We start from the raw sequence: 26,221 nt of genomic DNA, 5'->3' as shown, positions 1-26,221 counted from the left end.
TAGTAGTAGTATGCTTAAATTGTTTGCATGGTTTGAACTCAATCTATGAATAATTATTAGCAAAATTATTCATTCCCGAATTCAGGATATTACACAATTGAAAAACCCATGATATATCTCCAATAGATATATAGGGATTAATTTCTAAAACAACATTGTTTGTCGTAAAGTGTTCTATCTCCAGAAAAGGAGATGCTTTATTTATCAAAGGTGTTTTGAATTGTCATACGATCGAAATCAAAGACAATTGAACAAAGATTTACTCTTCATGTCTGTAAATTCAATTCCTACATAACTTTTATATCTCTGTTCTGTCAATATTTATGTTATCTTGTTTTTAAACTTCATGTTCGATTTCCCAACACTTAGAAAAACTTGACTTCCAAGGTTATAACACTCACACGACGTCATGTTCTTGGCTCTTTTGGTCTTTTTATGGTACCAATGTTTTCATTTATCTATTTTTAAGGTATTTTCGTGAACGTGCTGGATAACAGTTATTTACAAAAAGACACTGTGTTTGCCTACTTTTATTCGATTGTTAAATCAATGAATGTGCCTTATCACCTAATTTGTACCTATAATGAGCAACATTACGGGTGACACAAATGGAGAAGGATCAGATTACCCTTTCGGAATACCTAAGGTCACCCCTAATTTTGAATTGGCTCGTGTTGCCCAGACTTTAAGTTTTTATATGAATTGTTTTGTGGATTTGTTTGTCTTTTAATCGGCTTTCGTTTTTTACCATGTCATTGTCAGTTTTGTCTTTGAATTGTTAGTTTTGAATGTCCTTGGTATCTTTCATCTTTTGTTTTTCCCAGCTTAGAGTGAGCAAATCATGATCCACTACTGATACCCCTTATCATTGTACAGAAAGCTAGCAATTTTTGACCAATTACCCTCCTTGCAATTGATTACCCAGGTACATGGACATTATGTAACTCTATCTGCATCGTAATAACATTTGGTAGTATGACTTGAAAACTAGTGCCATTAGTGTAGCCGATCGTATGACAATTCAAGTCTCATTTGGTAATTTGACTTGAAAACTAATTCCATTAGTGTAGCCGATCGTATGACAATTCAAGTCTCATTTGGTAGTATGACTTGAAAACTAGTGCCATTAGTGTAGCCGATCGTATGACAATTCAAGTCTCATTTGGTAATTTGACTTGAAAACTAGTGCCATTAGTGTAGCCGATCGTATGACAATTCAAGTCTCATTTGGTAATTTGACTTGAAAACTAATTCCATTAGTGTAGCCGATCGTATGACCATTCAAGTCTCATTTGGTAGTTTGACTTGAAAACTAGTTCCAATAGTGTAGCCGATCATATGACAATTCAAGGTTCATTTGGTAGTTTGACATGGAAACTAGTTCCATTAGTGTAGCCGATCGTATGACAATTCAAGTCTCATTTAGTTGTATGACTTGACAACTAGTTCCATTAGTGTAGCCGAACGTATGACGATTCAAATCTCATTTGGTAGTATGACTTGACGGCTAGTTCCATTTGTGTAGCCAATCATATGACAATACAAGTCTCATTTGGTAGTATGACTTGAAAACTAGTGCCATTAGTGTAGCCGATCGTATGACAATTAAAGTCTCATTTGGTAATATGACTTGGAAACTAGTTCTATAAGTGTAGCCGATCGTATGAGAATTCAAGTCTAATTTGGTAGTTTGACTTGAAAACTAGTTCCAATAGTGTAGCCGATCGTATGACAATTCAAGTCTCATTGGTAGTATGACTTGAAAACTAGTTCAATTAGTGTAGTTGATCGTTTGATAATTCAAGTCTCATTTGGTAGTTTGCTTACTCTTCCGCAGCACCAGAGATCACCCCCAGTTTTTTGTGGGGTTCGTGTTGCTTAATCTTTAGTTTTCTATGTTGTGTAATCTGTACTATTATTTGTCTGTTTGTCTTTTTATTTTTGGCCATGGCGTTGTCAGTGTGTTTTCGATCTATGAGTTTTACTGTCCCTCTGGTATCTTTCGTCCCTCTTTTGATAGTTTGACTTGGAAACTAGTTCCATTAGTGTCGCCGATCGTATGACAATTCAAGTCTCATTTTGGTAATATGACTTGACAACTATTTCCACTAGTTAAGCCGATCGTATGACAACTAGTTTCAATAGTGTAGTCGATCGTATGACTATTCAAGGCCCATTTTGGTAGTTTGACTTGGAAACTTGTTCCATTAGTGTAGCCGATCGTATGACAATTCAAGTCTCATTTGTTAATTTGACTTGGAAACTAGTTCCATTAGTGTGGCCGATCGTCTGGAATATGACAGTTGATTACCATTGGTTTGATGTGTTTGAGCTTTTGATTTTGCCATTTGATAAGGGACTTTCCGTTTAAATCCTCTTTGGAGTTCGATTTTTTTTAATTTTAGTTTTTACAGGCAATAATTGTCACTATAAGTAAATAAGATATGTACTTATTATGTAAAACAAATCTTATTACATCCAAGTTTTTCGGTTTTGGACAGGTTCGGATTTCCACTTTAATACTGTCTGATTATAAAACGGGGATACTCAACCAAAGTCACTTTAATTCTTTGAAATTGTAAATTATGGTATTTCGTTGCCCGTTTTCCCCTGAACCCGGATCCTAAATTGCACCCTTTGATTCGAAGGGGGCGTGTCTGATTTATTTTACCCAATTAACTTTTAGTAAATAGAACCTCAACTTAAAGACCTACGCCGGGTTAATAAGTTCGAGGTACAATAAGTAAATGAAAGTCATCTTTTATGAAATGAGATCGTCCCAGGCATCTTGATAACATTTTTTTGTGTTGAAAAACAATGAAAAATGCACGAAAAGGTTTGTAAGATAACAAATAAACTAAAGATACATGGATATCAACATACAGTCTCTTGTTACTGTTTAAATGCAAATACAGTCTGAAGACTGTATTTGCATTTAAACAGTAAGTTTCATTTGGTTGTAGTAATATCGATGACAGGATGACGAGATCAGTCCCTTTATCAAATTAATTTTTAAAGGCATTCAATTAAATTCGATACGTGTTTATATATAGTCACGTGTAGAAAATAATTGTACTGCATTTCACAAGTTATGCCAATATCTGGATTAATTAATTAATAAATAGCTATCGACTATTGATCATTGATAACTTTCTTGAAACAGCACGATCTAATTTAAATAAAAATCTACAATGCAATTAATGCCAATCCAAATTACTATGTTACATCTTCCGGAAATTAATTTAATATATAGTATGGACCGAATTAGGTGGATTTTTCGGCTGTTTGATTTAACTCATTCGATATATTTTAGGGGAAGATATGTTATTTCATTGCAGGTGAACAAATCATGAATAGGGGTTTTAAAATTATAATTAACATATTATCAGCCTATAATATCAGGTATAAGCAAAGCCATATAAAAAAAAAAGATTCTTAGATATATTGTAATATCATGATTTAAGATATCATATGAATGTTGCTGAAATCCTTTGAAATTCCGTCATTTAGCATTGTTTTGCGAGTATCATATTGCTTATGCTTGTAATCCTTGTCATCTTCGTCAGTAGTCGTTCGAGATTCAAGATTCTTACCCGGTCGACGTGTGCTTTCCTATGTTTCTTTTCCCTACAAAAATCATTCTAGTCAGACTTTCCCTGATCATGAACTGCTAAGACAATATGAACCAAGCACTGAAAAGATGACTTAAAGTCAAAGACACTTTACAGAACTTAATGCCATCATTCGTATTCAGCCATATTTGGACATTTGGATTAAATGACATAAAGAAGAAAAGTATTGAACTCGGCAACTCTCCAATGACATATGATAACATGACAAGGATTAGCATTTTGGTGGTTTTCACTTTATGATTTTGATTTGAGGACCGACCAGCTCCTATCTTTTTACGATTCACAGTGACGGCACATATTGTCATACAAATTATGATTATTGTTTGTTGTGCGATGATTGTGGGAAAGCGGAGGATGTTTTCTATCTTTACATTTTCCCAGAAAAGAATCATCACTTTTAGAAAATAAAATTCGGGTCACACAAATAAGATATTTCATTTTTTAAAGCTTTCAATTCACTAAGTCACGTGATCAAACTTCGTGGAGAAACTTATACAACCACTGCTATAATGGACACGAATCCACATACAAGTGTCGATTTCATTCGGCAATAACATGGTCTAGTAAACGGCACGGCGCTGCATAAGAAGGAACGTTGTGGAGTATGACGATAGAACGTGAAATACCCCCACCCCCAAAGTTAAAAGTCACAAACGCTAAGTAGCAATCGTTGCTGTAGGACTAAACTACAACACAATATCCAAACAATGGACCGTAACGTACTGAAAAGCATTGTAAAGGTGTCGTATAAAACAATCATTAATAAATTTGTTGGTAACAGCATAGACATAATAAAAGTATCCACTATTTTATTTTTTCATAAATACTTTGTGCTTTCGAAATCATCACTGAATAGTTCCATATTCATAGGGAGAAACAATGTAACGGTTGATCTTGTGGTAACAGGATAGACATGCATTTCATGTACGCCGATTTAATTTAGTTTTTCGTAAAAGTAATAATTAACATTCTAAAATAGTTCCTTTTGCAATATCAAGGCAATCCGAAGATAGGAAACCATCATTTGAAATGTGTTACCCTGACACCGTATGCACATATATTTCGCAAAAATCGGATTTCTAAATCTAAATCGGGTTTATTATAGATGTTTCGACTTATAAATCCTACAAGTTTTCATTTAAACACTTACAGCTACATTTTTTATTAAAAACAAATAAATTAGCATAGGTGTACTGAAAATTCCACATTTTTTTAAAAAGACTCATATTCGGTTGTGATCGAATAACTACCAAATTGTTTCTTTATACATATCTTAAATTTCTTTCATAAATTTCAGAGAAGGATGAATGTTAACTTTGTACGTGTTGTAGAAGTGATGTTTCAAGCTGCTTTCAGTTTCAAACATCCATTACTGTAACGGTAAGTAAGTTTATATGTAAGTTCGTTACACCTGGAAAATTTCGCATACGATTAATATTGATTTACTTATAAAAATGTGTTTAATTAAAGCGTAATGTAAAAGACAGGCAGTATACTGCCATTATTCGATACACGCATAACTTCAACAGTTCAAGGTAAATTCAAAAGTCATAAGTTAACATAATACTGGAAATAAATTGATACGACGTGCTCAATAATAGTTTTTTAGGCTTTGCGCAAGAAACAACTTGTTGACTCAAAGCATGTTTTTATGAAGTGGCTAGTGATTGCGGATAAATACCAATATTTTCAAGCAAACAAAGATCATTACTACTTTGAACATTTCTATGTTACACAACTATGAAAATGGTATCGTGTCCACGAACTACATTGAAAAACCGCACATGCAGTTAACCAACAATATCATTACATATGTTAAAGAAATGTTTATTGTTCTACTAAGACACGATGTCATAGAACGTGTAGCTTCGACATTGTTATTCCTTTACAAACAATGTTAAGGGTCAATCTAAAGGAAGTAGCCTGCCTGCCTATCCATACAAATTTCTTTGTTAAATTCTCTATCAAATTTGCCAAAAAAAATTAAATTAATAGATTCCGCTATACAGATATATAAATATATATGAATAACGTAGGATCGTCCGATCTATTAAACTTTATCTTCACCATTTATATACATAAGGTTTTATAAATAGGGTCATCCCTGAACCTATCCAAACCGGCAGTTACTTAAATCATAGATAAAGTGGGGCGTTGGCGTTGCGTGATGTATAAATACGCAGCCACGTCCTGTTGGAAGTTGGACATTAAACACGATAAGTGTCATATAAAAAAGAACCCTTGGAACAACTCTCGGAGGGATTCCGTATACTCTCCAACATGTCTTCATTTTCCAGCGACAGTCCAAATTTCTCCCTTTCGTCACAGTCCAGGATGAAAGAGACGGTCGACCTTGCAGAATGAAAAGCTTCTAAATATACTGCCAAAACTCACTCAAGGGAACTAACTTTAAATGAATTTGTAAATCTAATATAAGCAGCAATAATTGTACTTTCCTTGATTTAGATATTTCGGGTTCACACTGGAAACTGAATAACAAAAATTTACGACAAGAGGAATAAATTCTCGTTTCTTATTAATTTTCTATTTTTAGAAGTTGGTGTCCTTTGAACCTATCTTACGGTGTTTATATATATATCCCTAGTCCTTCGCTATTCTCCATTTCATTATCACAAATTCCTTAACAGCTTTACTGAATTCTTTCATAGGTACACATATTTGGTTTTGAAGTTTGGCTCTAGAAAACTACTGCAAACGGGATATTACATCCTCATTTTCGGTGATGTTGTTTATATAGCCTGTACATTTAGATACAATCCATGTAAACTTGTCGATCCATTGAATAAACTCATCCTAAACAGTTATCAATTTAACATTTTAAAAAAAATCTTTGATTATAGGTTTCATCAGTACCAACTGTAATTTTTCTTATTGAAAAATTAAAACATAACAAAATATGTATTCCTATACAGTAATGAGCACTTACGGTCATACATCCCATCGATACTTTTATTTTAGCATGCATTGCACAGTGTCACGTTTTTCGCAGATTGTTTGTGACGTCTTTACATGAAATCCATTGATTGTGAACTGATTGATATTTTAGTCTGGGAACCATGATTTATTTATTTGTTGTAATTTATTTTGAACTAGCTTTCCGTAAATGTGAGTACGCTAAGATCAGTACTTTGTGTCCTTAGTCTTCCTGATAAGTATTTTTTGTGCCTTGTGTCGATCTGATGAGTTAAGACTATTTCAACTGATTTTTACAGTTTGTTTTTATGTTGTCGTGTTACACCAATGACCCAGGTTAGGGGGATGAGACTGTTTAAACCCACCACATTCCATATGTGTCGGGAACCTGTAATTCAGTTGTTGTCGTTGGTTGCTGTCTATCATATATGATTTGTTCATAAACAGGCCGTTTTTCTGTTTCGAATTCTTTTATATTTTATAGCTTACTATACGGTATTGGCTTTGCTTATTGTTGAAGGCCTTATGGTGACCTTTTTATATTTGTAAGTTGCTTAGATCTATGTCATATGGTCTGGTTGATATAGTTGTCGCATTGGCAGTCATGACACATCTTCTTTTTCTTTGAGCAAACTTTGTAAGTATCACCTTTAAACAGAAGTTAATCTAAACAAGCTTTGGATGTATAAATACTCATCCACGCCTGCTATTTTTATTATTGCCCCCTGCTATGGTTTTACTAAGATTTCTTACAATCTCTGTTTTTGCCCTGCGTTTGTTATATATGTCAGTTTTGTAATACTTTAGTCTTTACGTCGGGCCTTTTATAACAGTTTTTGTAAGAGTTCTTTTACTGCTTTGCTTATTATTTCCTATTCCGTAAGTGTGACCCTCATTCAATGTTGCAGTCTCCGGTCTTTTTTATTGTTCCTATACCCCTATTTAATAATCAAGATTTTACGGAATGGAAAGATAATTATTAACAACACAACTTCTAGGTTATCCACGTGCTTAAATAAACGTATTTGTAATGCCACTACAGCCAGATTGTTTAACAAAAATGCACGTGGATATCCACACATTTTCCCGTGCAATGCCAAAAAATGACTAACCTGTTTTAGATTAACCTCAAAATACTGTAAGGTCAACAGTGAACGGGAGAACTTTTTCTTCCTCCTTTTCCTGTGATATTACCTGAAAAACTCAAAACCTGATATATGTGGTAAGTTGAACCCAACCTAAGTGTGGTATTCAATATGTGGGACAGACGGGACGACAGTATTACAAAAGAAATCAAGAACACCTTTACCGCTTTCGTAGACCCAAAAAATTAAAAAGTTTGGTATATCAACATTTAGATAAGCATAATCTCAATCTTAAATTTATAAAATTCCGACCCCTTGAAACCGTTCAGAAACAACCAGGAGAATCACACAAGCAATTTGAAAAATCACGTGAAGTTCGCGAATTATTTTGGATAAAAGACTTCAAACAGCTTATCCTCTCGGTCTCAATGACAAAATATTAGGACAGGGGAACATATCTAAAACTTCTATCAATGTCATTAATATTGTTGATAAACGACTTAGAAATAATAGGTCTCATGGTAAACGCAAAAACCGTAATCAACGTATAAAAAAATCGTATAAATTATATACTTGCTGATCTGTTATCTATAACAAAAAATAATGGCAGACATCAAGTATTATGCAAACTGGGTCAGATACCAATAAGTAAATTATATGCTATTTTTCTGGAGTGTGATAAAATTTCTTTTTTACCCCGTTTTATGAATACACCCGTATTATTACAGCCTTTTGTCATCACAGGCTGTTTCCTAGTATCGATAAAACTGAAAATCATAAACGACATTTTCTTAAATTAAAAAATATAAATAGAGGTATTGATTTTATCAACTTATCTAGCATATTCATTGACTCTTCCGTCTATAGCCAAATACCTCCATATTTTGATAATATAGAACCACCCATTATTTCGTATTCTTATAAAAAAAACGAGCAGAAGTTTGATTTTTAATTATACGTCAGTTACATCAGACGTCAATATAGAAAATAATGTTCCTTCCACTTGAGACTGTGAAACATCTAGTTTTAGATATGTTCCTTATGTTCATGTTATTACAGGAGACCTAAACATCGTCGAAGACCGTGAGGTCAAAACTTTTCTAAAGAAAGGACCGAAATACCGTCCTCCATACATAATAGATTGGAAACAGTGTCGTTGTTAATATTCGAATATCTCATTTTGAAAACAATTCTGAAATTAATAATAGGGTCCATGATATTCCCATTTCTAGAATGAAAAATAAACTCCAAGTACTCGCAGAGCGGTTTTTGTTCGTACCGGCAGACAAGGCAGCCAATAATGTAGTGGTGGTATGACGTATATACTACACGGAAGTTCTTCAAAACGAAGTTATCAATTCCTCTACATTCAGGTCCGTACGCACCACTGAGAGTCAAATCGTTAACAAGCATATCACTGCCACTACCCAGCTTAAAGCCTCTTCCGAACATTTGAAAGTCCCTACCATGTACTGGTTACCGAAATTACACAAAAAACCATTTAAATTCCGTTTCATCACCGCATCTTGTAAGTGTTCTACTACTAATATGTCAGTGCTTCTTGTTACCTCCCTTACTATTATCAAAGAACTGGTTATTAACTCTGGTAATAAAGCTTATGAAAATAATGGTATTAATTATTTTTGGGGTGTTAAAAATTCTTTAGAGGTTTTAGACAAAATACATGCTTTTGATGGTCCTTTTGGTTCTGTTGACAGGTATGATTTTTCTACTCTCTACACTACACTTCCACACAATCTAATAAAGAATTTTTTTTATATTTAATAAAATGGTCTTTCGAAACATCTCATTGTAAATTTATTTGCTGTAACTCGTTTAAAGCCTTTTTTCTGTGACGAAAAAGGAAAGTATGCTAGATACACTTACTGGAAATGTGAGGATATGATTGAAGCTTTAAATTTTTCTCCTAGATAACATATATTTACGTTTCGGCGATAAAGTGTATCGTCAGGTAGTAGGTATTCCCATGGGCACTAACTGCGCCCCTTTAATAGCAGATTTATTCCTGTATTGCTATGAATCTCAGTTTATGACCAAACTCAGTAGAGACACATCATTGTTACATTTGGTTGATACATTCAACAATACCTACCGTTATCTGGATGATATTTTTTCGTTAAATAATCCAGAGTTCTCTAAATATACTATCGAAATTTACCCAAAAGAACTTACTTTAACTAAATCTAACATAAACAGCAGCAGTTGTCCTTTTCTAGATTTAGACATTTCAATTTCTAAAGGGAAACTCCATATTAAAATTTACGACAAAAGAGACGATTTTTCATTCCCTATTGTTAATTTTCCTTTTTTAGACGGCGATGTGCCTTTGGCTCCATCATACGGTGTTTATATATCCCAACTCGTTCGGTATGCCCGTGTGTGTAGTGATGTCATAGATTTTAACGAACGTAATCAATGCATCACTGGTAAATTATTAAGTCAGGGATTTCGTTACCATAAATTACTTAAAACTTTTACTAAATTCTTTCATAGATACAAAGATTTGATTAGTAAATTTGGCTGTACCTGTATAAAACTTCACATCCTAAATTTTATGGTTATATTGTACTTAAAGCGCGTAAAATCATTATGTGATCCGTGTAAACTCATCGAACATTTAAACAAACTTATTATCATGTTTTTCTCTGACTGTTTATGACGTCTTTACACTAAATCCATTGGATGTTGGATGTGTACGGATTGATAATTTAGTCTTAGATGGATGATCTTTCTTATTAGATGTTAGTGGCTTTGAACTAGCTGTCAGTAACTGCGAGTACTCTCAGATCTGTACTTAGTGTCTTTTTGTTGTTTGGATGTACAAGTACCCGGCCACGTCCACTTGTATTTGTAGTATTTGTATTTTTACCCATCTGATGAGTTAAGCCTCTTTCAACTGATTTTTATAGTTCGTTCTTATGTTGTACAGTTACACCACTGTCCCAGTTTAGGGGGAGGGTTGGGATCCCGCTAACATGTTTAACCCCGCCACATTATGTATGTATGTGCCTGTCCCAAGTCAGGAGCCTGTTATTCAGTGGTTGTCGTTTGTTTATGTGTTACATATTTGTTTTTCGTTCATTTTTTTTACATAAATTAGGCCGTTATTTTTCTCGTTTGAATTGTTTTACATTGTCATTTCGGGGCCTTTCATAGATGACTGTGCGGTTTGGGCTTTGCTCATTGTTGAAGGCTGTACGATGACTCGTAGTTGTTAATTTTCGGTGTCATGTGGTCTGTTGTGGAAAGTTGTCTCATTGGCAATCATACCACATCTTCTTTTTTATATTATTTGTAAAGGTTATCGTACCACTGTTGTAATTAGGTATTTGAATATAGTTTACATTGGCACTAATATCGATTTTGTCATCAGCAAACTAAACCATAACTAAATTTGTATTCTTTTCAAACGGGATTTATAAAAAAACCAACGTTCATTTTGATCTATAAAGAGGTTAACTCCTAACTATCCGTTTTCCTGTCGATACATTTATTTTTGGCATTGCACAAGTCATGTCTTCTTTGACTGTCCATGACTTTAAAATACTAAATCCCTGGGATGTGTTTTAGTTGATTTTAGTCTCTGATGCATGATTTTTTATTATTAATTGTTTATTGCTTTTAACTAGCTGTCAGTAACTGCGAGTACTCTCAAATCGTACTTTCTTGTGTATTTGACCTGTTGATACTAATTGTAATGTTTTTTTTTTGTTATTTAAGGTTTACTTTTTCAGGGTTTTATCTGGTCTATATACCAGCTTTGATAAGTGTTTGGTATTACTATATTTTTCATTTCTTCGTATTATAAACATCACAATTATTTATTTTGTAAAAATATTTCCTTTCTCCATTTGAACTGTACACGTATACCTAACAACAAAATTATTTTCATTTACCTGTGTTTAAAGTAATTGCAAATGGCTGATATTTTTGTTCAATAAAATTGAGAATGGAAATGGGGAATGTGTCAAAGAGACAACAACCCGACCATAGAGCAGACATATTGTTTTTCTTAAATTGTTTAACATTTCACAGCGGTATAACATGTTACTTTAATTATTCTTCCCTTAGTTTATTTATTTTGTATTTACATTCAATTTGTATCATAGATCAAATTTATTTGTTCAGTGTACGTTCACTGGCGTTAATATGTCTTTTGATTGAGTTAAGCCATTTCAATTGATATTTTATAGTGTGTCTTTCTATGTTGTGATGTTACACTATTGTTTCAGATATGGTTGAATGTTTGGTACCATTAAAACGTTTAAACCCGCTGCAATTGTTTGCACCTGTCCTAAGTCAGGAATCTGATGTTCAGTAGTTGTTGTTTGTTGATGTGGTTCATAAGTGTTTCTCGTTTCTCGTTTTTTATATAGTTTAGACCGTTGGTTTTCCCGTTTGAATGGTTTTACACTAGTAATTGTTGGGGCCCTTTATAGCTTGCTGTTCGATGTGAGCCAAGGCTCCGTGTTGAAGACCGTACTTTGACCTATAATGGTTTACTTTTATAAATTTTGACTTGGATGGAGAGTTGTTTCATTGGCACTCATACCACATCATCTTATATCTATATAACATGCGTAAACCTCACAAGTATAATTCTTTGAGTGAAATGAAGCTGTGATAGTGCTTTTTTTTATTTGTGACCAAGTATGGCATATGCTTGATCAGACTCCTCTTTACAGTAGTAACATTTGAACATTGTTCTTGATATTCATTTCTAGAACGAAAAAATATATTATCATCAAGACAAACAGTAAATAAAACATTTAGGATATATTTCACTATACATGATGTACTGTGTATAAAAGCTAGATAAAAGCGGAAAACGAATGCCTAATTTTTGGATAGCCAAGATGTTCGGTTGGTCTAAGGCTCTGTACAGCAGGTTGGGTTGCCATGATGTCACAGAAGCAAGGGTTTGAATCCCGCTGCAAAGGGAAGAACAAAAATCGGATAACGCAAATTTGCATATCTAAGATTGTTGGGCTAAATTTTAGACGAATGATATGGTGTACTAATTTTTGCACCTTTAGTTTGCGGTATACCATCTTTTCTGCAAGTTTATTGTTTTCTCTTTGGTATTTAATTAATAGTTAAGATCTATTTTGTTACATCTGGTGATCCGTTTATTTGGCAATCGCCAATGGCAATCAGCAGGGTTTAAGAACTTCCGTTGATCGACCTGCTAGTCAAATGCGTTTTGTTAAAATATACTTTTTCACTTTTTTTGGTCTTTTGGAAAATGTTGTTTGTGCTGTATTTAGACCCCTCTACCAAGAAATTTGTTTTGCATGCACACGTATAAAAATTGCGGTTTTTATCCAACGCAATCATAGGTTTGAACGTAGTTTTCAATTTAGACTTGTTTATATTTTTTCGTTTGGGCTTGTATTATATTTGCCTTCGGGTTTATATGATCCGTTCATCCTATTTCGACTCTTCAAAATTCAAGAGTCTATCCTAAATTGAGGTAAATTATATGGCCTTCCAAATACCGTTTCGATTCATAACATCACTGAAGAGACATTAATTGTCGAAATCCGGATATGGTGTACTAATTTTTGCACCTTTTGTTTGCGGTATACCATCTTTTCCGCATGTTTATTGTTTTCTCTTTGGTGTTAAATTAATAGTTAAGATCTATTTTGTTACATCTGGTGATCCGTTTATTTGGCAATCGCCAACGGCAGTCATCAGGGTTTAAGAACATCCGTTGTTCGACCTGCTAGTCAAATATGTTTTGTTAAAATATACTTTTTCACTTTTTTTGGTCTTTTGGAAAATGTTGTTTGTGCTGTATTTAGACCCCTCTACCAAGAAATTTGTTTGGCATGCACACGTATAAAAATTGCGGTTTTTATCCAACGCAATCATAGGTTTGAATGTTGTTTTCAATTTAGACTTGTTTATATTTTTTCGTTTGGGCTTGTATTATATTTGCCTTCGGGTTTATATGATCCGTTCATCCTATTTCGACTCTTCAAAATTCAAGAGTCTATCCTAAATTGAGGTAAATTGTATGGCCTTCCAAATACCGTTTCGATTCATAACATCACCGAAGAGACATTAATTGTCGAAATCCGGATATGGTGTACTAATTTTTGCACCTTTTGTTTGCGGTATACCATCTTTTCCGCAAGTTTATTGTTTTCTCGTTGGTATTAAATTAGTAGTTAAGATCTATTTTTGTTACATCTGGTGATCCGTTTATTTGGCAATCGCCAATGGCAGTCAGCAGGGTTTAAGAACTTCCGTTGTTCGACCTGCCAGTCAAATGCGTTTTGTTAAAATATACTTTTTCACTTTTTTGGTCTTTTGGAAATGTTGTTTGTGCTGTATTTAGACCCCTCTACTAAGAAATTTGTTTTGCATGCACACGTATGAAAATTGCGGTTTTTATCCAACGCAATCATAGGTTTGAATGTGGTTTTCAAATTAGACTTGTTTATATTTTTTCGTTTGGGCTTGTATTATATTTGCCTTCGGGTTTATATGATCCGCTCATCCTATTTCCACTCTTCAAAATTCAAGAGTCTATCCTAAATTGAGGTAAATTTTATGGCCTTCCAAATACCGTTTCGATTCCTAACATCTCTGAAGAGACATTAATTGTCGAAATCCGGATATGGTGTACTAATTTTTGCACCTTTTGTTTGTGGTATACCATCTTTTCCGCAAGTTTATTGTTTTCTCTTTGGTATTAAATTAATAGTTAAGATCTATTTTTGTTACATCTGGTGATCCGTTGTTTTGGCAATCGCCAATGGCAGTCAGCAGGATTTAAGAACATCCGTTGTTCGACCTGCTAGTCAAATGCGTTTTGTTAAAATATACTTTTTCACTTTTTTTGGTCTTTTGGAAAATGTTGTTTGTGGTGTATTTAGACCCCTCTACCAAGAAATTTGTTTTGCATGCACACTTATAAAAAATTGCGTTGGATAACGTTGTTTTCAATTTAGACTTGTATATATATATATATATATATATATACAAGTCTAAATTGAAAACAACGTTCAAACCTATGATTGCGTTGGATAAAATATGCAATTTCTATACGTGTGCATGCAAAACAAATTTCTTGTTAGAGGGGTCTAAATACAGCACAAACAACATTTTCCAAAAGACCAAAAAAGTGAAAAAGTATATTTTAACAAAACGCATTTGACTAACAGGTCGAACAACAAATGTTCTTAAATCCTCCTGAATGCCATTGGCGATTGCCAAATAAACGGATCACAAGGTGTATTTAAGGGATCTTTACTATAAATTTAATACCAAACAGAAAACAATAGACTTGCGGCAAAGATGGTATACCGCAAACAAAGGTGCAAAGATTTTTTGTACACCATATCCGGATTTCGACAATTAATGTCTCTTCAGTGATTTTAGGAATCGAAACGGTTATTGGAAGGCCACATAAGTTACCTCAATTTAGGATAGACTCTTGAATTTTGAGGAGTCAAAATAGGATGAACGGATCATATAGACCCGAAGGCAAATATAATACAAGCCCAAACGATAAAATATAAACAAGTCTAAATTGAAAACAACGTTCAAACCTATGATTGCGTTGGATAAAAACCGCAATTTTTATACGTGTGCATGCAAAACAAATTTCTTGTTAGAGGGGTCTAAATACAGCATATTTATATATCATATTCGTTTTTCGTTTATTGTTGAACATTAATCATGAAGTTTGTTTAAATGGTTTCAAATTTTACATTTTATCATGTCGAGTATCTTTATAACTAAGTATGCGGTATTGTTATGCTGCATGAAAGGGTTAATGGTCATTTTTGTACATATTGGCGTTATTGGGCATCTCGACGGGTGCCAATGGTGGAATGAGAGCAGCTTAAATTCTTTTGCATAGCACCAGGACTCACACCATTTGTTAGTTGTATTTGTTTTTATTTGAGTATAATTCAATTAGAAGTATTCATGAAGCAAAAGCCTTGTATAACAATTGCTTCGACTGCCAAAGGAAGAAAAACAAAATACTTATGATTTATTAAGTATGTATCAATAAGAATTCTATACTACTGAAATTAATACAGTATTACAAACAAAGTTTAACCGACTAAGAACTGTCTTTAGCGCTTTTCTCTTACATATAATCCAAATCCGCAGAGGGAAAGATATATAAATAAAGTGCCAACATAGTTTCGATATTTCGTTTGAAATTATACAAAACCTCTCCGTACAATATTATATTTTATAGTGTACATATATCAAAGAGTCATTTGATGCAATTAAAATATGATTGGAAAATGTATTATTTTTCATTCCTACGTAAAACTATTGCCTTCTATTGAACTTTTATATAAATGATGCATTATATCAATTATAGAAGGGTATCAACTCACTATAATTTGCATTTAAATAATTATTCAACATACAACAAGTATCAAAATAAGGAAGCTGCAATAATCGTTTTGAATGATAGTATAACGTTTTATTCTCTGTTTAATTTACTCATAATAGATGTAGGAAGATGTGGTATGAGTGCCAATGAGACAACTCTCCATCCAAGTTACAATTTATAAAAGTAAACCATTATAGGTCAAGGTACGGCCTTCAACACGGAGCATTGGCTCACACCGAACAGCAAGCTATAAAGGGCCCCAAAAAATTACTAGTGTAAAACCATTCAAACGGAAAAACCAACGGTCTAATCTATATAAAAACGAGAAACGAGAAACATGTATGAACTACATAAACAGACGACAACTACTGTAATCAGATTACTAACTTTGTTAGACTTACAGCTTAACATATTGTACGTTTCCATGTCTTTTGTTTGTTGAGGTATGTATAACCAATTCTTGTCCTTTTCGTTTTATTCACAACAGTATAAAAGGTTAGTACCAAATTTTATAATATGATACTTTAAACGTAAAACAAATATCTTCCTCCTATGTAAAGGTTAGCAATAGCGTGTCTCAGCTGTCGTACTTATGTTGAAATGCGTAGTTTAGTATTATATATTGAGATATGGTTTATTTTCAAAAACATTCTGAAATCAGAGGATTTTAGATCAAGAAACCAAACGGTAAGAGTTTTGCAATACAATTCATTAAAAAATTAATATATTTATAGTATTTTTATAAGAAATATTTATTAAACTGGAAATAAAACTTGATTGTTTTTGGTGCAATACTTATTTATTCTTTATCAAAAGGGTAAATATTTAAATGAACATATAATATCAAAGAAATATTATATTGGTTTTACTTTATTTTAGTTTAAGGAATGGATTATTTTGATGTAATATCATTCTCCCGCCAATAATAAATCAAATTAGTAATTTCCGTTAGAAAAATATGCAGGTATCTTTTTATTCGCGAAACAAAGGAAAAGTTTAAAGCTCATTGAAGAAACGTTTATGATTATTTTTTTCTAGATATTGTTATTGTCTCCGGGAAATGCAACATATTTTGGTAGGGTTTTATATTATTAGCTATTATTTTTCCTGGTAGTTTTTGTTAGTTGTTACTGTGTTATTTGAGAAGTAACGGATTTCTTGTTATTGCTTTTTATTGCATGTTTTATGTAACCGTTGTTAATCAACTGATCAAAAATAAAATGGAGAGGGTTTGCTATTTTTTTAACCCCGCAATATATGCAGAATATACCTGTCCGAAAACACATTTTTTTCTAACGTTTTATCTTATTTTTGTTATTTAGAAACATTCATTCTGATAGCAGATCTTTGAATGACTTTGTTCAATGTAAATTAACTATTTACAAAACAGCGAGTTGTTTGAAGTACTAAGGATTTTCTAACCAAGGAGTAGTTTACCGTAGCTATATTTGGCAAAACCTATCGGAATTGTTGGCTCTCAATGCCTTTAAACTTCGCACTTTTTGGCTTTTTCTCTGATGAGTCTTTTGTAGACTAAACTCGCGTCTTGCGTACAAAGTTTAAAGCCTGGTATCATTGATGAGTTTTTTTCTTAAAACCTTATTGATTTAAAATAGTGAAGTGCTTGACAAATTATATACACACCTTACTTTATTTTGGTTATTTGTGTCGTTGGGTTGCTATCTGGCTAGCGTATTTCCAAATCGTCTTTATGTTTATATTGCTATCACACTTCTATATGTCTTTTTAGAAATGTGATATAATTAAGTTGACGCTATAATAGGAAACGAAAGCAAGCTACGTGACATTCCTGGTGCTAATGGTTATAAACTAAGTCTTGCCATCAGTTTGTACTCTATAGACATTGAATGCATGAATATATAAATAATGATGAGTGCATAAACTTGTTGAAATAAAACCAGATACACATTAAATGATGATATTCCTTTGTAGTTTGTTCTACAGTATGCTGTTTGTAGTCCAGTTTACTTTGCTGATTGTGGTCATCAAGTATGCTTCTGGTCAAACCTGTCTTTCTAATGAGTCTAAGGAAGACTTTGACAAATCAAGGAAAGCTTGACAGATGTACAGGAAAATATCGGAAAAGTTCTCAACAAACTTGAAAACGACAATAAAAAGACACTAGACATGTTCAAAGAAACTCTTAACACTATGGGACAAAAGATAAAGAAACTTGACACTGATTTTAAAGTCCTTGGAAAAGATTTTCGAAGTTAGTATATGTAAGAAAAGCATAAAAAAGTGCAACAATATGTATTTTATTCTTTGACTAAGGTAGAACCCTGTCTTGATTGTATGTCCATAGACAAATTGATAGGAATGAACGAACTAATTTTTAAATTGCAATAGTTATAAAGAAGAAAAAGATCCTTTTGAATGGAAGTGACTTCCTTCATTTACAATCCACGAATATGCTTATTTGTTCTTACAAAGTCACGTTATTTTTTTTTTATTTTTATAAGAGGCAAACGATAATTTGTCCAGATTTTCCAACTATTTCAAAGGACACAAGACAGAATGCCAGAAATAACCATTTGTTTTTAAATTGACTATCATGACCTAAATGTTACAAATAAAGTAAAATCGCTAACAGTAGTCCTGGTTCATATCTTGACTGATATCAAACAATTGGCAATGAGATTCGGTTGAGAATAAAGCTTTCATGCAAGAGAGACAACTTCAAATTATCCCATTGCGAACTTTGTTATTCGAAGAAAATATTCCAATAACACTCCAACACTAGCATTTAGAATTTAAATCTATCAGTTGATATGATACTTCGCGGCTTCCCTCCATAATTATAATGAGATCCCTGTTCTTATAGATATTACAGGTACCTTACCGTTGAAGCTGTAGCAGTAAGGTGTTGTTAACAGCTTTAGTGCAATAAATTTGTAATCAAGTGTTAAAAATTTCATCTACTTTTATTTTTTTGCCCCCTCCCTTTTTGGTATCTTTGATTTTTACACATTTACTTTGAATGTTTAACCAAGGTGACGAAACTTCATCCACGGTCGGTTATATGTTTATCAATCACTACATATGAACTAGATGTATGTTTGGAATAATTTCAGAAACAAAATGGCACAAATATAACGGTCATTGTTACTATTACAGTTCCGAAAAAGCAGACTGGTTTACGGCTGAAGTGAGTAAATAACAGGAATAATTCGTTATTTTTCATAACACAAGATTAAGGTCTCGTTCATTCCTCTACAAAGAACAATCGATATCAATAGATTGAAAAAACAAAGCAGTTTACAATAGGTTTAAATAAATGAGTAATATACATTTCAATTCATATAATTTGTGAAATGCCTTAATCAATATTTGATAAACATTTTTTCTTGAACAGAGGAAATGTAGAGAAATTGGAGGATATATTGTCAAAATTGATGACAAAAACGAAAACAACAACATTGAGGCAAACAGAGCAAATAAAAGTTAGTATTTTACCTGGTGTCATAATTGGAAGCCTCTAATTTTCAGTTAAGGTAAAATAACACGTACATGCCAGAGGTTAGTCTGGTAAATATATTCACATTTTCGGAAAATACAAAGTTTTTATTCGTACGAGTTTTAGAATCTGGATAGAAATCGGGTTGTAGAGCTTTTTTTATCGGATCGTAACGAGAGCAAATATGTCAAACTTTGCCTACAATATTAGTATACCAACTGTTTATGTCCTTCAATTTACCATTGACGGTAATTGCCAATATCTTCACTCAAAAGCGATAAGATGTTCAAGATTAGAGGATCCCTGTTTCCAAATAAGCCACTGAAACAATTGTGTCAATGGTGAAGTGTTTGCCCTTTTGAATAATAAACCATGTTTTAACTGAACATTTGTTGACGACATCTCTATTAATATTTCAAGGACACCATCTTTACTTGGTTGGCCGTTATTTAATATCTATGTTGTCATAACTACTAACGAACATGTTTAATTTGTCGTGGCCATTATTCAGTCCTACTTACCTCGATTATGATATTCAATGGAATGCGACTTGTCGTCGGAATTTTTATCTGTTAGGAGCGACACGATGATTGCAATACGATTGCCCTTCTCCCTCAGTTTTTGTCAGGGACTGTTTTTCTCAGTTTTAAGGTTTATGTGTTTGTCTATTAGTTTTTACATATTTTTATGACATTTAAGTAATGCTTTTTGAAATCCCTTTTCAAACCCTTTTAGTGACAACAAGTGATGCGCGAGGCCAAACTATTTGAAAATCCAAAACCTAATATAAATATTGAAGAGCTGATAAACCAAAAAGGACAAAATGAGAATCATTGCAAATATAAATGATGAAATGTTAGTATACTCTATCTAAGTTTAATACCAAATAATGGAAAAATCTCTATCATAGTTAACTCGGTCAAACTACATTAAAAACTGAATTTGTAGTGGAAAACAGTTGAAAACCTGTGTCCAAAACCCAACGCTCGGAAGACCGTCGCAGGATGTATACTTTGGACAGTATTAAAAAATGTATAATTATTCAAAATACATGATCATATGTAAAAAATATGAATTAAAACTAAAATATTACATATCTTAAATATGTAAAAAGAAACTTGACAGTACGACTTTTGAGTAGAAAGTGAAGGCTTTCAAAATATTTTCCCACACATGAAAATATATTTATTGTGACTATTTTGTCTGTTTGTCTTTTTATTTTTGGCCATGGCGTTGTCAGTTTGTTTTCGATCTATGAGTTTGACTGTCCCTCTGGTATCTTTCGTCCCTCTTTTATGAAACGCGGGAAATTTAATTTACTACATGTACCGTTAATGTAATTACTACCAGTGTGTCGATACCTCTTCTGGTGATATTTGTGCATTTACATCATCTGTTCTAATCAGAGGCTCATATAGGGAGGGAAAATAAATAATGTTTTTATCAACACTTTACTGCCTATTTTTTTCTAGAGATCTTAGGCTGCCGTAAAAAGATATTATTAGGTTAGGGTCAGAAAAAATATCAACTTTTTTCGTTCGATGCGAAAAAGTCGAAGGCTCGGAAAACCTCGCCCTATCCTAGTTACTAAGCCTCACACAAAAAATTGTATATTTTATTTAAATTGATTTTAAGTTGTATATATATATATATATGGGGATTCTAATAAAGAAGATCAAAAATGTCCCGAAACTAGCCAATATTCCATATGTGTACCTCGTTAGACAATTAAACCTCAGAGATATGTTATATGCAAAGATTAAGGTTATTTGTTCATATTAACCGACCAAATACTATACTTATTGTAATTGCCCTTGGCCTGGATAATGATGTTTACATTTTAATCTCTACAGTCGATTATTTATGTTTATGAAGACATATTAAGAGCAGGTATTCCGCGCTTATTACCTGAATTATATGCTATACAAACATATCTCTTCAAAAATTAGAGAAAATGTGTTGTTCTCAGGATGATAAGGAACTCCAAGATAGCCAATATGTAAAACAAATAGTTTATTGGTGAAATATATTTTTATTCCGATTTATAGATAAAATACATACACTTGTATTTATTCCCTTTCATTTTTTTTATTTATGTATGTTTTCATATAATGTTTACAAACGTTTTCTACCTTGAATCGTTGCAATACAAATTGATTACTAGTATAAGACTGCAGTACATTTCACTGTTAAGTTTAACAACAAAGGATAATGCTAACATCCAAGGTTATAATATTTATACTCAATTTAATATACAAAATAATTTCCTGCAACCACGATAGAAAGTGATACCTGATATTTTTGTCGTTGAGAGTACTATATTTACTTAGCAACAGCTTTGTCTACCGTCTTAATTTCTTTTAGTACAAACGGAACTAAGTCATTACATTTATAATTCAAACAATTAGATATGCTACATTTTAACTTGCAGGCTTTTATTATTGGATTGGACTAATAGATCTTAAAGAAGGAGAATGGCGCTGGACGTATGACCAGTTGAAAGCTGGGTTTACAGCATGGCATCCTGGATACGGTTCCAAGGGCACTGCCAGTAATTGTGTGCTGTTACATGGTAGTAGAACAGACTGGTATGAAACCGATTGCCATACTAAGACAAACTACATCTGTGAAAGCAATTTCTGTAAGTTATGTTTTTAAAAAAATGTGTTTTTTTAATGTAATCAACAATCAATTTTACCCCTTTTCTTTTATTGACTACTCATGCATGAAGTCTATACGTAATCGTGTTGATAAGGGGAAAGGACTTAAAATACAAACTTAAGAAATCGATTCACCTTTTGTATAATGCCTGTATCATGCCTGTATGTATTTTCAATTTTTGCACTATTCACATTACTTTTGCATTCATAATTATGTTATTAGTTTTAAATTTTATTTGGTATAATAAATTTAAAATGAATAAAATATGTTCGCTTAATATTTCGTTGTTGTTTCCTTTTCAGGTTTTTAAATGATCCACTGAAGTGAAAACACTTGAACATAGACAACATAAAAGGACACTGCTATAAATGATGAATAAAAGGAGAATAAAAAATATAGTCTTCTCTTTGCAAATCTTATTCAAATATATACATTGCAATATCAAACACAACGGGAATGTTTTAGTTAATTATTTTACGGTTTTGAAATAATTCTTTACTCATGTTTCGTTTTGGTATACAAGATCTTAAGACTGCATAAATTCCATATCAGCAGATGGAGTACTCTGAGCTTGATTCAGTTATTGCAATTTTCATCATTCATTTTTAGTATCTTTTTAACTTGTTTTTTTAACATCTGTTGTAGAGTCGATATTAGGGATATTAATAAGTAGGTGTGGTATATTTGTCGATAGGACAACTATCGCCAAAGACCAAATGACAAAGATGTCAAAACCTTCCATAGAAGTTAATGTAATTCTGCTATCTACCTTTTGTGATTTACTGATTGAGAATAAATAGGAGGAGGGTTGGTTCATTAAACACTAGGCTGAAAGTTTCCAATTTCGTTATTGTCTTGAATATAGCATAGCTTTTTTATAAAGGAAGTTTTTGTTGATAAAATATCCTTTGGAGTGTCTGTTTATTGAAGTAAAAACTTGTCTTTAGAACATGACATCTCGTGTGAAAACTAAGTCTTGTCTATTGATAAAAAGGAATATGGTGAACTCTTTTACTTTTCATTTGTGTATTTATTGTTATGTGTGTGGTTTTTATTAAAATTTAAGTGTTTATGTACATGTTATATTAAAACAAGTAGATGTGTTATGAAACAATGAGACAACGTCCCACTATTGACCAAATGCAGAGAAACTGACAACTATAGATCACTGTAAGGACTTCAACAATGAGCAAAACCCAATCACCATAGCAAGCTTCCAAATGCTTTCAAGGTTCAGAAATGACAAATGTAAATCAATTCAAACGATTAAACTAACGGTCTGATTTATTTACGAAAAAATAAACGAAAAAACAAAAATGATATACAGCAACAAACGACAACAACTGAATTACAGGGCCCTGGCTTTCGACAAGCACATACAGAATGTGGTGGGGTTAAACTAATTTGCAGGAATAAAATTTATAAAGCATTCGTAGTTGTATATATCAATATGCATCGTCATTCTATGCTTATATAGAGTGAATATTTAAAATTCACTTTTTCGGGACGATTAAGACCACGATATATTATATGAACAATTTCTGTTGTTCACTGTATACAAAACAAAAACATCAAAGAAACCAGGCCTATAATTTGGTACGCCAGACGCGCGTTTCGTCTACAAAAGACTCACCAGTGACGCTCGAATAAAAAATAAAAGGCCAATTAAAGTACTAAATAAAGAAGTACTAGATGAAGAGCATTGAGGACTTCAATTCATATTGCCTTTTTGATATCTTTTGTGTTATTTCTGTCGTTGGGTTGCTGTCTCATGTTCTTGGTTTTGTTTTGGTACCAATATTTTCATTAATTTATTTTTTATGGTAATATATGAACGTACTAGATGACAGATATTTACATAAAGACACTTTGTTTGCAATAAATTTTTGGTTTGGTTCGTGTTAGTCAGTCTTAAGATTTTATGAAGTGTATTGTGTATTTGCTTATCTCTTCGTTATTGTTCGTATTTAACCATGGCGTTGTTAGTTTTTTCTTCGAATTGTGAGTTTTGAATGTCCCGTTGGTATTTTCCGCATTTTGTTTTTGTTCAGCTTAACACGAAAACAAGCAATTAACGACGGCAATATTATACAACGAAGATACAATAGAATGATTGGACACTAACACTAAATTTCACAATAGGACCAAACCTCAACTACTGACGTGGCTTCAAAATAAGTACATACATTTGCCCACTTATACTGGTGACCGAATCTTCACCTCAAATTTAGAAATCACAGAAGGCAAGCTAACAAAATCAGTAGTCGGAAAAAGAGAGGCATTACCATGGTCAATGTAAAATAAAATAGACAAAGGGACAAATAACATTCCCAAAACAATACATTATTAAACTAACTCCTGAGCAACATGAATTTACAAAACAATTACGTGCTTTGCAGGTACCTCCGTCTTAATACTGTACAGACAACACAAAATTTTCTACTATTAAGGGGGAGGAGTGTTTATCTACTGGAATCCCTCCTTCCAATTGATTACCCATAGGTACATAAACTCAGGATATTTTACAACTCTACATCATGTTAAAATGTGGAAGTTTGACTTGAAAATTAGTTCCATTAGTGATCGTATGACAATTGAAGTCTCATTTAGAAGGATGACGGGATGCGTTAAAATGTGTAATCAATATAGATATGGAGACGTTTTCCTTCTTTAAATTTGATATCTCGTATGCTGTTTTTATATAGCCACATGTACAAAGATACGCTTTGACCTGTCTAATAATTGTTATGCATATTTAAGTTATGCAAAAATAGACATATGTTCACTTAAGATTTAATTATCCTTCAGGAGCATCTAAGATCATCCCCGGATTTTCATGGAGTTTGTGTTGTTCAGTCTTTAGTTTTCTATATTGTTTTCTCTACTGTTGTTTGTCTGTTGGACTTTTTTTTGCCATGGCGTTGTCAGTTTATTTTCGACTTATGCGTTGAATGTCCCTTTGGTATCTTTCGCTTCCCTTTTTTCTAAGCAAATATTTTTAGAAACTTAGGTTTTATTGATTTTTAATAGCTTTAAGGAATGAAGATTAACGACTATTAATGAATTACAACTTTCTTGGAATAGCACAATTAATATTATATCACAAGCTACATGTAGATAGGGCCAATCCGAATATCCATGTTACATTATCCAGGGACAAACTTGGTTCACTGTTGATTTTTTTTAAATTAATTTAATGTATCATTTTGACGCAATTAGTTAGATTTTTCGAGGGTTTTATTCATCTCAATCGATATACATTGTATTTCCAGCAATAAAATCGTTATGTCATTGCATTGGAACAAATATTGAATTTCATGTTTCTTTATAAATATAAGGGTTGAAATAAAATATTTGATCATATTGGCACATTTAATTTCCGTTCATGTTTGAAAAATCAAAATATAACTTTATAAATGTTATGCGTATGGCGAACTTTTCTGAATTGCAATTTAACAAAAATATATATTAACATATTATCAAAAATTTATATCAGCTATAAGCGAAACAACATCAATAAAAGATTCTGATATGCATATTTATCGAAATATCAGGATTTAAGATAGTGTAGTTATGTTGCTGAAATTCTTCGAAGTTCCGTCATTAAGTATTGTTTTTCCAGTACCTTGTTGCATATGGTTGTAATCTTTGTCATCTTCATCAGTAGTCTTTCGAGATTTAGAATTCTCCTTAGTAGCTGGCAGAGTTTTTACCCGGTCGACGTGTGCTTTCCTAGGTTGTTTCTTTTCCCTACAAATCATTCCTCTGAGACTTTCCCTGAATTGCTTGGACATTATGATGTACAACAAAACATTTGAGGAGATAACTCAAAGTCAAAGACATATACAGAACTTAATTCCATCATTCGTCTTCAGCCATATTTAGAAATTTGGATAAAATGAAATAAAGAAGAAGAGTATTGAACCCGGCAACTCTCCAATGACATATGATAAGATGACAAGGATAATCATTGTGGTGGTTCTCACTTTATTTTTTTTTATCTGAGCATCGACCAGCTCCTATCTTCTTACGATTCACAGTG

The 26,221-nt window shown here is 32.6% G+C and overlaps 1 protein-coding gene across 10 annotated transcripts in view; it reads left to right on the top strand.

The window, feature by feature from the left end:
- LOC127725278 (perlucin-like protein) overlaps nucleotides 1–22,587 on the top strand; it is a 216,163-nt gene extending 193,576 nt beyond the window's left edge. For 4 of the 10 annotated variants that reach the window (XM_052232155.1, XM_052232171.1, XM_052232170.1 and 1 more), the window contains 4 exons: nucleotides 19,136–19,209; nucleotides 19,417–19,504; nucleotides 21,950–22,159; nucleotides 22,482–22,587. In XM_052232155.1, the coding sequence (XP_052088115.1) occupies nucleotides 19,136–19,209; nucleotides 19,417–19,504; nucleotides 21,950–22,159; nucleotides 22,482–22,489 (380 nt within the window). In that variant the 3' untranslated portion in view covers nucleotides 22,490–22,587. Of the gene's footprint in view, nucleotides 1–16,692; nucleotides 16,728–17,993; nucleotides 18,274–19,135; nucleotides 19,210–19,416; nucleotides 19,505–21,949; nucleotides 22,160–22,481 lie in introns of those variants that run through there. The other 6 variants (XM_052232173.1, XM_052232174.1, XR_007992899.1 and 3 more) reach the window with 4 other exon arrangements.
- Nucleotides 22,588–26,221: the final 3,634 nt, after the last annotated feature.

Source organism: Mytilus californianus, unplaced genomic scaffold (genome assembly GCF_021869535.1).
Source record: "Mytilus californianus isolate M0D057914Y unplaced genomic scaffold, xbMytCali1.0.p SCAF_15, whole genome shotgun sequence".
Taxonomy (NCBI): Eukaryota; Metazoa; Mollusca; class Bivalvia; order Mytilida; family Mytilidae; genus Mytilus; species Mytilus californianus.
The sequence above is the reverse complement of the archived record's forward strand: the minus strand, read 5'-3'. Positions and strand labels throughout refer to the sequence as shown.